Raw genomic sequence first — 13,255 nt, forward strand, 5'->3', positions numbered from 1 at the left:
TGGCAGCCCAGTATCTGCCACAATCTAGGTATTTTTAAAGTGAACATAAGCCTTGGCAGCTGGGCTTTTCTTTTTAATTATGCATAGTGATAGATCTGGCTTTGGAGAATTTGCAGTTTTTTAAAAGGCAGCGCATGTGGAAAGGCCCAGGGCGGTGTTTACAGCTTAAGCATGGTCTTTTGCCTTGAACTGGATGGTTCTAAAATAATAATATACTGCATTTCAGGTGCATTGGAGTGGATGATTAATGCTCTTTATACGCATGTACTTGCATGTAGGATTTCTCAAGCAGCTTTCATTTGTGTGTTTGCTATGAAAAGGGCAATGGAGTCTCCCAGAACTCACCGACAGCAAGACAGCGTTACCAGGAAGCAGCAGCTGCTGGCTCCAAGGCTGCACAGGAGAGAATCAAAGTAATGGCACAGGAGGAGATAGCAGGTACTGAGTTGGGGGGGGAATGGTGTGGAAATGGTTCTTACTGGAGAATGAATGAAATGTTGGCTACTGCAGTTGTGATAATTATGCGATATTCTCTCTCACTTAGCTACACAGATCCGGGACCAGTCACCACTGGCAGCAAAAACCTCTTCATCCAGCCCTTGCCTTCAGCTCCTGGATCAGCTGCCGGCTTCTCACTTTGGACAGCCAGCTTTTGGCCTGCTTCACTCCTGGAGCACAGGAAGCCTTAGGGATGCAGCAAATAGCTCTGCAAACTGCATGCCTACCACAGCTTTCCCAGATAACCTCAAGCTGCAGTCTTTAGCGTGGTCTTCAGGAGTAGCAGTTGGATAACATGGCTAATGAGAAACTTTCTGCTCTAGATGGTGGCTGTGTTACTGGCTGCCACAGTGATCCTTTTAAGAGGCAAATCACATGGGCATAGCCGGCACCTGTTTCCGTCTCTTCCTAAATGTATAACTTCTTATTTGACAGTTTGCCCACAGCATAATGATACAGTGGAGGCTATCCACCTAAGCTATCCACCTGTGAATGGAGTCAGGATACAGGGTTCCTGCTGAGTGACCCTGAGTTCCTGCTGAGTGACCCTTGCACCATGGAAGCAAATGTTGCATCCGCAACACGGGGAGCCTATAGACTGCAGTTCTGAGGGCCAAGCCTTAAAGCACTTGGTGCTGAAGTTAAGCAGATGTGGACTTGCACATCCCATGTAAAAAGGGGATACAATCAAAAATGGTTTCTGAAAATCAGACAAGCGATTTCACACTGTAGTCAGAAATTGGGGAAGGAGTCTGCCCTAGTCTTCTTTCTCTAACAGATTTGAGCTTACTGAATTTGTTAATTGCACAAGGAATTCTGCTGGTTCTCCCCTTCAGTTCAGAAAGGAAAGGAGATTTTTAGCCATGTTTCAGAATCTTAAGGGAGCGAAAGGACCTTCTTTCTAATGGGAAGGAAATTTTAATGCAATAGAATAAAAACAGGAAGTGGAGTTTGGGAGGTAGACTGAATAATTCAAAGAACAGAATTTGGTTCCTGAGAGTTTTATTTTTATTATAAATAAATAACGGACTCAAGCAGCAGCTTCTAAATTTCATTGTTGTATTAAAGCCTGGTAACGGGTAAGAAGCACCTGCTGGAGACTCAGTGCCTGACCAAGAAGCAGCATTCCCTTACCTTAGCTCCTGCTCCCACTCAATTCAAAATAATTAAATAGTGGCCGGGAGGGGGTGGGCAGGGAGCCTTATTCTCCAGCTTGCCTTTCATTGTCCCATAGAGGTATGCTGATTTCCTGCAGCAGGGATGTGGTAAGAACAAAGAGGACTGGCCGCTAGTAGTTGTTCCGGAAGAGGTGAAGGTCTCCTTGCTACTGCAATTGCCAGTTCTGTTGCCCAAAGCACTGTCCGTTTCAGCCCCCACATCATCTCTAGTCAGATCTTGGGGCTCGCTACATTCTGAGAGTTGCTCAAGAGCCCCAATCATCAATCTACCTGGGGACTGACTTTCTGAGCCAAGATCTTCTCAAAAAGTGTATTCATCTCTGAGAGGAAGGTACTGGAGAGCCTGGGCTCTTCTGAGTTTGGCTTGTGCCCAGCTGCTTTGCCAAAGGTTGCAAAAGTGTGAGGTTCATCTCTGCCTGTGGTTTCCTCGCTCAGTGGAGACGGTACTGCCCCTGGTGAGACAATATTGTCCTTGTAGTCAGCTGAGATGGGAAAGGACAGCCTCGCCATCCATGCTGGGTCTTCCACGCTCAGCTGATCAAGATCCAGCCCTACAGGGTGGGGGAAAGAATAAATTAGGCTTCATTGATAAGGATAGACTCGGGGCTACACGAGTCCTGTAATTCCATGTGAGTACTGATTTCAGAACTCTGCATCATGTTAATCTCATTACTCGTTTTAAAATCAAAAGCAAATTTCTACCCCTTAATGTTTCCAATGCTTTGTGGGTCGGGGGGACACCACAATAAGATTTTTGTTGTTCATCAGCGGTTGACCTAACTGCTGCCCCCTCCATTTCTAGCAGAAGCAGAATGAATTATGTACTCAGGATTTTACACAGAGAGCCAGTGTGGTATAGTGGTTAGAGCAGGCATAGGCAAACTCCGGCCCTCCATATGTTTGGGACTACAGTTCCCATCATCCCTGACCACTGGTCCTGTTAGCTAGGGATGATGGGAATTGTAGTCCCAAACATATGGAGGGCCGGGGTTTTTTCCTGTGCCTGGGTTAGAGCGATGGACAGAGACTTGGGGGACCAGAGTTCGAATCCCTGAAGCTCACTGGGTGACCTTGAACCAGTCACTGCCTCTCAGCTGACCCTACCTCACAGGCTTGTTGTGGAGATTACCGTATTTTGCGCCCCATAGATGCTCCGGCTCATAGGACGCACCTAGTTTTTTGGGGGGGAAATAAAGGGGAAAAAATTATTCCCCCCCCCCAGGTGCGGGGCTGGAAGAACCAGGTCGGGGAACAGTGGGAAGGCACGCTCTGCCTCCCCGCTGTCCCCCGAGCTTGTGGGGCTGGCGATGGGGAGAAATGTGCTGATCCCGGGACTGCAGGCAGCTCTGCGCGGCCATCCGGAGCGGGGCGGGACTTCGCGCCCAGCTTCCGGTGGCCGCGCAGAGCTGTGCTGATCCTGGGACTGCAGGCAGCTCTGTGCGGCCATCGGGAGTGGGGCGGGGCTTCGCCCCCGGCTCCCGATGGCCGCGCAGAGCTGTGCTGATCCCGGGACTGCAGGCAGCTCTGCGTCGCCATCCGGAGCGGGGCGGGACTTCGCTCCCGGTGGCCGCACAGAGCTGTGCTGATCCCGGGACTGCAGGCAGCTCTGCGTCGCCATCCGGAGCGGGGCGGGACTTCGCTCCCGGTGGCCGCGCAGAGCTGCGCTGATCCCGGGACTGCAGGCAGCTCTGCGCAACCCTCGGAGCCGGTCTCCCGAGGGTTGCACAGAGCTTCCTGAAGCCTGGAGAGCGAGAGGGGTCGGTGCGCACCGATCCCTCTCGCTCTCCAGGCTTCAGCAAAAGCCTGCATTCGCCCCATAGGACGCACACACATTTCCCCTTCATTTTTGGAGGGGAAAAAGTGCGTCCTATAGGGCGAAAAATACGGTAAATGAAGAGGATGAGAACCATGTATGCTACCTTGAGCTTGGAGAAAAAGAGAGTATTTTAAATAAATAGATAAGCCTGTCTACCTCCTTCCTTGGAGGTTGGATGGCCATCTGTCATGGATGCTTTAGTTGGGATTCCTGCATTGCGGAGGTGGGAATAGATGACCCGCAGAGGTCATTTCCAACCCTATATAATTCTATTATTCTACCTTGATCACTAGGAAGAGGATCCCAGCAATGCAAAACTCTTCCTGTGTCTTTTCCTAGGTAGCATATGGGTAGCATAGGTAGCATATCACAGAACAGGGATTAGAGACAGAAATGTGTCTCTAAGGGTGCCTAGTCAGCTATTATGTGATGGGCCCGTGAAAGGATAAGATCAGCTAGGATACAGCTTCAGAGACTGCACCACTGAGACGGAGGAGACACGAGTGATGGTATCTCACCAGATGGGCAGTCCAGTAGGTTCCCTAGCTCCTTTCCCAGCAGCTCCCAGTCATGATGCTCACAGCCGCTGCCCTCCTTGGTGATGAGATCCTCAACATTTGAATTGGGGTTCCTGTGGAAAAGGAGAAGCATCTTAAGTGATTGGGTCTTCACCCAACACAGGGTGCCTGCCCCTTCCATTGTCCTCAGTCTGCGCTTTGCAGAGATCCCACAGTAACAAGCCTAAGGGGATATGCCCAACAGCAGCAGTGGATAAGAGAGAACGTGCATTAACTGTTAATAAACAAAACCACAGTACTATGCCTTATACAACCTTCATTGTAAGAGAACCATTAGACATTCAGTTCTTTAGACATTCAGCACATTATGAGTCAACTCTTTAAAAAATTGTAGGAACTGGCTGCACCTCTACCGAAGACTTCCTCTCAGCAAAAGTGCCTGGCTCTTTAAATGTACAGTGGTGCCTCGCAAGACGAAATTAATTCGTTCCGCAAGTTTTTTCTTCTTGCGAGTTTTTCGTCTTGCGAAGCACGGTTTCCCATAGGAATGCATTGAAAATCAATCAATGCGTTCCTATGGAAACCGCCTTCAGACCAGGTCCAGGGACAGTCTGTCCCCCGACCTCTTCTGAAGGCTGGGGGGGGGGGGACAAGGGCTTTTCTTCCCACCGCCAGCCTTCAGAAGGCTGTTCTGAAGGCTGGCGGTGGGAAGAAAAGCCCTTCTCCCCACCTCCCGCCCCGCAAGCTCCGGGGACAGGAGCGCTTTGCTGCCGCCCGCCAGCATTTTAAAAGCCCCCGCTGTCCCGGGGCGATTTTAAAATGCTGGTGGGCGGCAGCGAAGCCTCCGCTGTCCCGGGGCAATTTTAAAATGCTGGCGGGCGGCAGCGAAGGCTTTGCTGGCGGGCGGCAGCGAAGGTTTTGCTGGCGGGCGGCAGCGAAGGCTTCGCTGCCGCCCGCCAGCATTTTAAGATCGCCCGGGACAGCGGAGAAGTCTCCGCTGTCCCCGGAAGGCAGGCGGGGGGGGGGAGCAAAGACTTTTGCCCCCCGCCGGCTTTCAGAAGAGGTCCAGGACCTCTTCTGAAGGCTGGCAGTGGGCGAAAGTCTTTGCTCCCAACCGCCAGCATTTTAAAAGAGGTCCCCGGAGATTTCCCTATGGGCTTTCTTCTTGCGAAGCAAGCCCATAGGGAAATTCGTCTTGCGGAACGACTCAAAAACGGAAAACTCTTTCGTCTTGCGAGTTTTTCGTTTTGCGAGGCGTTCGTCTTGCGAGGCACCACTGTAAAGGTAAAGGTACCCCTGACCGTTAGGTCCAGTTGCGGATGACTCAGGTTGCACGTTCATCTCGCTCTATAGACCGAGGGAGCTGGCGTTTGTCTGCAGACAGCTTCCAGGTCATGACTAAGCTGCTTCTGGTGAACCAGAGCAGCACACTGAAATGGCATTTACCTTCCCACCGGAGTGGTACCTATTTATCTACTTGCCCTTGACATGCTTCCGAACTGCTAGGTGGGCAGGAGCAGGGACTGAGCTCACCCCGTCTCAGGGATTCAAATTGCTGACTTCTGATCAGCAAGCCCTAGGCTCTGTGGTTTAGACCACAGCGCCACCCGCGTCCCTTATCTTTAAAGGTACAGGACCTATTAAACAGTGGGCAAACCTAACACCAGTGATAGGGAGACAAGTTTCTAGAGGACATGAGGGATAGGCCAGTCATTTCCAGTGAAGGAGAAAAGCTGCTTTACAAGGCTGGGCATATAAGCTGCACAAAACTCACCTGCAAGAAGCATTCTTGGCAGTGTACTTGTTCCCTCTGTGGTTGGGCTTTGGCTGCACTTGGCCCTGATGCAGTAGAGACAACAACTGCGAGATTTGCTGAAAGACAGGAAGAGCCGGTATCCGCATACAATCCTGACCAGAGCTGTTTCCTAACAGGATATCCCCACTCCCCTATGCTCCGCTTGAGCTATTTATACTGTCTAGTGCTCTTGCCCTCTCTGCAAGAAAACAAGCCATTTGTGTCTATCTGCATTTCTGTTTACTCACAGCAGCTACCACCCATCATGCAAAGCTGACAACCGCTGCAGCGTTACAGTGGTTTGAATGGTGCTGAACTTGCCAAGTTGGACAGTTTCCTCTGAGTAATTTCTAATGCACACTCTAGTTGCAAGCCTACGTAGGTTGGCACTGCTTATAAATCTAGCAACCCTGAATAGAACAGCGGAGGAACTAAATCTCACCCCTTGCCCACCACTGGCAGCTCAAAGATGTAGCCATGCAGTGCCACAGCTAAGTGTTTTGAAGCCTGGGCTCCCAATTCCTTTCGTCCCTCGTCTCTCTGGGATCTGTCACTATACAGATTAAAAGGATGATAGGTGAAGTGGCAGGAAGTTACAAAACAGAAGCTGCCCCTGGACAGTGATTTGTAAAACCAGAGTGACATATGTGAGGCTGAAATCCTAGACACATAATACAGAGCAATCCCCGTTACACACCATGGGACATACATAACTTCCAAGTAAACTTCCTGCACAGGACTGCCCTGTAAGCAATGCTGAAGTAAAGGGTAGAAATCAATCCTGCTACAAGTGTTTACTGCTCAGATAAAGAAAACACAGAAATGGGTGCAAAAATAAAATTCTGCCAGATCCTACTGACTAGTTTGTCACAGCTTTCCTGTTCTTTCCTCGCTCCATCAGCCATATTTAATAGATGAACCTGTTTTACAAGGTTAGGCAAAAAGAGTAGAAGAAAACCAGCTGCCCTCAGTAAGCCTATCCGTTTGTTGGCATCTAGGGCTTTGTCTACCACTTTGAAAACAAAATTACTTGAATCTGAAAAGGAAGCATAATATAATTTATATTTATTTCAATAGCCAACTATGCATCACCACCCACAAGAGGTGGATGACTATATATCCCTATTCTGTGGTACCTACCCCTTTCCCACAACCCACCCTATTCCCCTCCTGAAGTCTCTTACCTGGACGGGGGCAGATTCCATGGCTAGTTGTCCTCCGGGGCCTTGCTCAGCAAGAGCTGCCAGAGAAAGCCTCACAAGGCTTCTCAAGATGTGCTGGCGACTAGGAGCCTCCTCTGGACCTGCCATAGCCTTTTCCGACAAGTGGTCTTTAGGCCAGAAGATGGAGTCGAGCAGTTTTTTATCCGTGGGCTGCACATCCCGAGCGGTGGGGCTTCTGAACCTTTGTGCATAGCAAGGAGCCTGCTCAGCAAGGCTGCTGGAATTTCTCTGGTTCCTGAGGGTCCTGTACAGCGTGGGCGTCATGTGGCATGGCACCCCCAAGGCCTTAAGCCAGGCAGCTTCCGATGGATTCTCTATCTCAGCCGGCGGCGGCTGGGCATCCTCCTGCCGCAGCACAGGCACAACATGGATGTCTGCTTTCTGGATGGGTTTGGGGGGTTTCTTCGGCTGCTGTTGGCTGTAAGCCTGCTCTGCTTCCCGACAGTTATATGCCATGCTGCCGTGCTTCTCCCTTTTGCACAGGGACATAATCAGTCCCAAGCCTACCAAAGAGATGGCAAGCAACCCTAGAAGGCAGATCCCCGTCACCACAGAGGGGCTGAGGGGCTGGGACACCGGGAAAGAATCAGGCATGCGCTCACAATGGCTCTTGAATGTGATCTTCACCAGAAATCTGGTGGAGAGTGGCACCGGGCCTCGGTCACTCACAGATATCAGCAGGTCCCATTCCCTGCCCAAAAGGCTGCTAGCATTGCTACCATTCAGATAAAGCTGCCCAGACTGGGGATCAAGGACACAGATTCCGGCTTCGTTGCCACTCAGGATGCTGTAGAGCAACGTCCCATTCAGACCGGAGTCTGCATCGGTTGCCAGTATAGTGAGCAGAAGGGGTGCATTAAGCGAGGCGGCTAGTTCGGAGCTCCCTTCTTCCTTGGGCACCAGCACATGTCCAGTGTCAGGATCCACAAGGGCAGTGACACTTGCACGGCCACCTTCCAGCTCTGGCTTTATTACCACTGGGGAATTGTCATTCACATCAAGCACAGTGACCGTCACGGAAACGTTGGCCGATAGCTGAGGCTGGCCCATATCTTCTGCTATTACAAGGAAGTCAAGGCTGGTAATCTTCTCGGCATCAAAAGCCGCATGGGCCCTGATTTCCCCAGTGCTGGCATCAATAGCGAGCCACTCTAGAACTAGTGGATCTGGGATTCTGTACACAACTTTCCCATTAAGGCCTGAGTCTGCGTCTTGGGCCCTGACCATAACTAAAACAGAAGGCGGCTCACTGTTCTCTGCAATGGAAACATGATAATGGTTGGTTTCAAAGCAGGGCATGTTGTCGTTGACATCACTGACATGGACAGTGAAATGTCTGGTTGTGGCCAGCAACGGGGTCCCTCGGTCCTGGGCCAGTAAGGTCAGGTGGTGCTGTGTCCAGCTCTCCCTGTCCAAGGGGGCATTTGTTAGCAACATGTAGCTGCCGGGCGAGAACCTTTTCAAGGCAAAGTGTTCTTCACCTTGCCTGATGTAACAATCCACCTGCCCATTACGGCCTGAATCGGGGTCAAATGCTGTCACTAGAGCAACAAAGCTGCCCTGGGGCTGAGCTTCTGATAATACGGCTGCTTGTTTCGCCCAGGTGACTTGGATCTCGGGCGTATTGTCATTGACATCCAGAACACGTATGAAGAGCTTGCAGTGAGCTGGAATGGAGTTGGCACCCTGGTCTCTGGCTTGCACCTCCAACTCATAGGCTGAGTTCTTCTCATAATCCAGTGACTGCTGCAAAAGGACACTGCCAGTGTGACGCTCCACAGCAAACGTTCTTAGCACCTCCTCAGAAACATGTTTGCTGAAGGAGTATTCAATCTCTCCGTTAGGTCCTTGATCAGGATCAGTGGCAGTGAGGTTGATCAGAAAAGTCCCGGGTAAAGCATCTTCCCTGATCTCCACCGACACAGAACCCTGGGCAAACGTGGGGCTGTTATCATTGGAGTCCAGCACGTGCACAGTCACAACAGTGGTCCCAGATCTAGGGGGCACTCCATGATCAACTGCAGTCAAGACCAACTCAAACGAGGAGTAGAGCTCCCGGTCCACTTCTTTAATGACCACCAGCTCTGCCTGCTGAGTTCCGTCAGAACCGGCTGTGACCTCTAAGGCAAAGTGCTCACTGGGCGACAAGAAGTAGGAACAGAAACCATTAGAGCCAGCATCTGGGTCCAGGGCTCGGCCCAAAGGGATTCGAGTCTGTAAGGATACACTTTCAGATATCTCCAGCTCCAGTGCCGCTTGAGGAAACCGAGGCCCATTGTCGTTGATGTCCAAGACATGGATCTCCACATGGATCAGGGTGAAGTATTGGGCCGCTAGAACGCTGAATGAGAGGACACACGGGTCTCTGTGGTGGCACAGCTGCTCCCTGTTCAGCCTCCCTGTGGTGCTCAGCAAACCGTCTCGAGAGTCCATCTGAATGGGAAACACTGCAGAAGACTGAAGCAGCTGAAAAGTTCCCCAACTGCCCTCTGTCCGGCCAATTTCTTCCGACAGCCTTCCCAGAACAGTCCCAGGCTGTACTTCCTCCAGAATCTGATACTGCAGGGTGAACGTAGAAACTTCCTGACAATCCATCAGCAGGAAAAAAGAGCACAATATCGGAACACATAACGCCAAGGACATTCTTCTGAATGGTGGCATTGCAAATTTCAACCCCTCTGTACGTGGGGTTGGTCTGAAAGTTGACTAAAGGTCTAAAGACTCCAAAAGAACACAAAGCCTTCCTTAGAGGCAAGATCCATTTCTACCTTTCTGCTGCAGGAAAATCAGACTCTCCAGATAATGCCAGCGATTGTACAGCTCCTTCTCTTGCTAGCGCTCAACCCCCCCTGAGCTGGGGGCTTGGAAAGAGCAGAGAGCGTGTATTCTGCCCCCCTAGAAGTGTAGACTTCGCCCTGCAGCTTCCTGCCATGGCCATTTCCTAGGGAAACTCCACCTACAGGAAAGGGGAGGTAGACCAGCTGCACAATGGCCGGCTCTAGGTGGGATTTGCAAGGAAGCTGAGAACACAAGTGGTCTCGCCTACATCCCAGAGCAGAGGTAATGCACAAATCTAGGGCGTGGTGATGATCAGCCTATACCTAACCTAGATATGCCAAAGCAAACAACACACATGGATCTGCTTGGATCAGATTCTAGGGATCTGCCCCCTCTTCCCCAAGGTGTTCTTGTATAGTGTGAACAGTAGGCTCACCTGCCAAAATCAACAGGATAAAGTGTTTAGTGGCACGGAGATCACTATTATCACCTGCTAAATGTGACAGCAAGGACAACCCTACTTCCTCTCCCCATATGTAATAATAATAATAATAATAATAATAATAATAATAATAATAATAATAATAATAAACTTTACTTATACCCCACCCTCCCCGGCTAGAGCTGGGCTCAGGGCGGCTAACACCAGTAAAATTACAATAAAAACATAATAATAAATTTTATTGTACCCTGATTACAGCTCCCCCTGCTCCTATTCTCTCTTGAACACTGCCTACCACTCTGACTGTCCCATCATGTCTTAACCCTCCTGCACACTGTTTAAACTGAGAACGGATGTTGCAAACTGCAAAATATAAACCCTTTACAAAGACACGAGGTCCATCAATATGAGAAACTACAGCTGTTCGTGATTATGAAAGAGATGAGGAAAAAAGGAATTTCACATGAGGAAGCAGCAGCGTTGTCCATACTTCCCGTTTTTGTTATTTGTTTAAAGAGGACCACCACACTGGGTGTCATTTTACAGAGAAAATATGGAACAAGAAAAGGAAATATGCCTGTTCCTATGCACCGGGAGGTGGGCGGGAATGTCAACAAAAGGGAGAGACATTGTGAATCATGTAAGCAAACACCGTTACCATGTTAACATTATCCACCAAGTATTATTTTGTCTGGATTAAAGAATCCAGTTCTTAATAAAGATTGTGCAGCAGAGGGAGCGCTAACATCACTAAGTTAAATCGCTGACTGTGGCTCTCTGTTAGAAGATCTTGCTGAAAAGATTGCCAGCAAAAAGGTTCTTGAGGTGGGTTGGGGAAACCAAAAAAAGCTTATTTAGCACATCTGAAGATACAAGTTCCCAGATATATTGTCTCAGGATTGCTTTGTCAGGGAATCCAAGAACTGTAACCCACAGCCCCTCACATTTACCTTCCCACTTAAATACACAATCCCCTCCAAAGCTCCTACAGTGGGGTAGGAGAGCTGGCGGGGGGAAATCACATCTGAAACCCAATGTGCCACTTTGGTTTCAGATGGGTAAAGGTAAGGGGACCCCTGACCATTAGGTCCAGTCGTGGCCGACTCAGGGGTTGCGACGCTCATCTTGCTTTACTGGCCGAGGGAGCCAGCGTACAGCTTCTGGGTCATGTGGCCAGCGTGACTAAGCCGCTTCTGGTGAACCAGAGCAGCACATGGAAACAGCATTTACCTTCCCGCCGGAGTGCTACCTATTTATCTACTTGCACTTTGACGTGCTTTCGAACTGCTAGGTTGGCAGGAGCAGGGACCGAGCAACAGGAGCTCACCCCATCACAGGGATTCAAACCGCTGACCTTCTGATCGGCAAGTCCTAGGCTCTGTGGTTTAACCCACAGCGCCACCCGCGTCCCATGGGTCAGATGGGTAGACGAGTCTAAAAAGCCCGGGACACAAATTTTCATGGCCTTCTAGCGGCTCATTTACCAGAAGCGATGCATTTAGTGTTAGCTCTGGGAGTATATACAGTACCAGAGTCTGACCAAAAAAAGCCTCCTACAGCAAAATATAGATCAGGATTATAGCAACATACTCTATGTGGGGCTTTCCTCATGCTAGATCTGGAAGCTGCAGTCGGAATGTCAGCATATAGTACCTGCGCTCAGAGATTTGCACCGGTTGCCAGTTTGCCAAAAGGTCAAGTTTAAGGTGTTACTATTAGTATATAAAGTCCTTAAAAACAAGATTATGTTCCCCCACATGTGCCAGCTCAGCCACTTCGATCTGCAGAACTTGTACTGTTACAGGTGCCACACATAGAACCTATTCAAAAAGGTAAAGGTAAAGGACCCCTGACAGTAAAGTCCAGTCGTGAACGACTCTGGGGTTGCGGCGCTTATCTCGCTTTACTAGCTGAGGGAGCCAACGTTTGTCCGCAGTTTTTCCGGGTCATGTGGCCAGCATGACTAAACCGCTTCTGACCAGAGCGGTACCTATTTATCTACTTGCACTTTGACGTGCTTTCGAACTGCTAGGTTGGCAGGAGCTGGGACCGAGCAACGGGAGATCACCCCGTCGTGGGGATTCAAACTGCCGACCTTCTGATCGGCAAGTCCTAGGCCCTGTGGTTTAGACCACAGAGCATTTGTAAAAAAAAATGTATTAAAGTGGCAGCACCTACACTTTGGAATTCCCTGCCTACTGACATTAGACCTTAACTGTACAGTGGTACCTCAATTCTCAAACGTCTTGAAAGTCAAATGTTTCGGTTTTTGAATGCTGAGAACCCGGAAGTAACTGCTTCGGTTTTTGAATGCTTTTCAGAAGTAAAACATGCTACACAGCTTCCATTTTGAGTTTTCCATAAGTAAATTCTTCCGGAAATGCATGCTTCGGTTTTCGAACGTTTTGGAAGTCGAATGGTCTACCAGAACGGATTACGTTCAAAAACTGAGGTACCACTGTACTTTGGGGGGGGGGAGAGAAGCCTACCCAGATATGCAGAATGTTGATGTGTGTTTTGTCTTCAGTTTATCTTTTCTCAATGTTTCTCTTTTTTTAACAACATTTTATCAATTGTTTCAGATAGTTTTAAAAGTTTTTACTGATTTTTTCTTCTCTTTGTAAAACATTTTGAGGGTTTTACAATCAAGCGGAATATAAATTTCATGAAATAAATGAATATTTCTCTGTATATGAGGAAAGAGGACAAGGGATCATCAACAGATTATTGCCCTCCGGAAACTACAAAACCCAGTATATTGAGGAAGAAGTCATGGCTGTAAACCGATATAAAAATGTAAGTTGATCATATAAATACCCCAAGGCAAAACAAGTTATGAAACATCCTGTACACTAAAGTTTGAATACTTGACAGTAATTTGGCCAGGCCTGTGGAGGGTGTGTGCAAGTTTATAACCACATGAATGTGCTGGGAAGGCAAAGAGACCTTCATTTTCCTTGCTGAAGCCGGGGGTGGGGGGTTGGGGAGGAAAAGGCGGCAGCAGAGC

At 49.3% G+C, this 13,255-nt stretch overlaps 2 protein-coding genes across 2 annotated transcripts in view; one reads left to right on the plus strand and one right to left on the minus strand.

The window, feature by feature from the left end:
* Positions 1–1,535, plus strand: part of DELE1 (DAP3 binding cell death enhancer 1) — an 18,869-nt gene extending 17,334 nt beyond the window's left edge. The window contains exons 10-11 of the mRNA XM_082234529.1: positions 321–438; positions 545–1,535. Of these exons, the coding sequence (XP_082090655.1) occupies positions 321–438; positions 545–792 (366 nt within the window). The 3' untranslated portion in view covers positions 793–1,535. The remainder of the gene's footprint in view (positions 1–320; positions 439–544) is intronic.
* PCDH12 (protocadherin 12) lies at positions 1,484–11,861 on the minus strand. The gene is made up of 4 exons (XM_082234248.1): positions 6,990–11,861; positions 5,785–5,882; positions 4,011–4,123; positions 1,484–2,227 (listed from the first exon to the last, which is right to left on the minus strand). Exons 1-4 carry the CDS (start codon positions 9,687–9,689, stop codon positions 1,938–1,940), a joined length of 3,201 nt encoding a protein of 1,066 aa, XP_082090374.1. The 5' UTR covers positions 9,690–11,861; the 3' UTR covers positions 1,484–1,937.
* Positions 11,862–13,255: the final 1,394 nt, after the last annotated feature.

The sequence above is a fragment of the Podarcis vaucheri genome (genome assembly GCF_965113315.1).
Source record: "Podarcis vaucheri genome assembly, chromosome: 8".
NCBI classification, from domain to species: Eukaryota; Metazoa; Chordata; class Lepidosauria; order Squamata; family Lacertidae; genus Podarcis; species Podarcis vaucheri.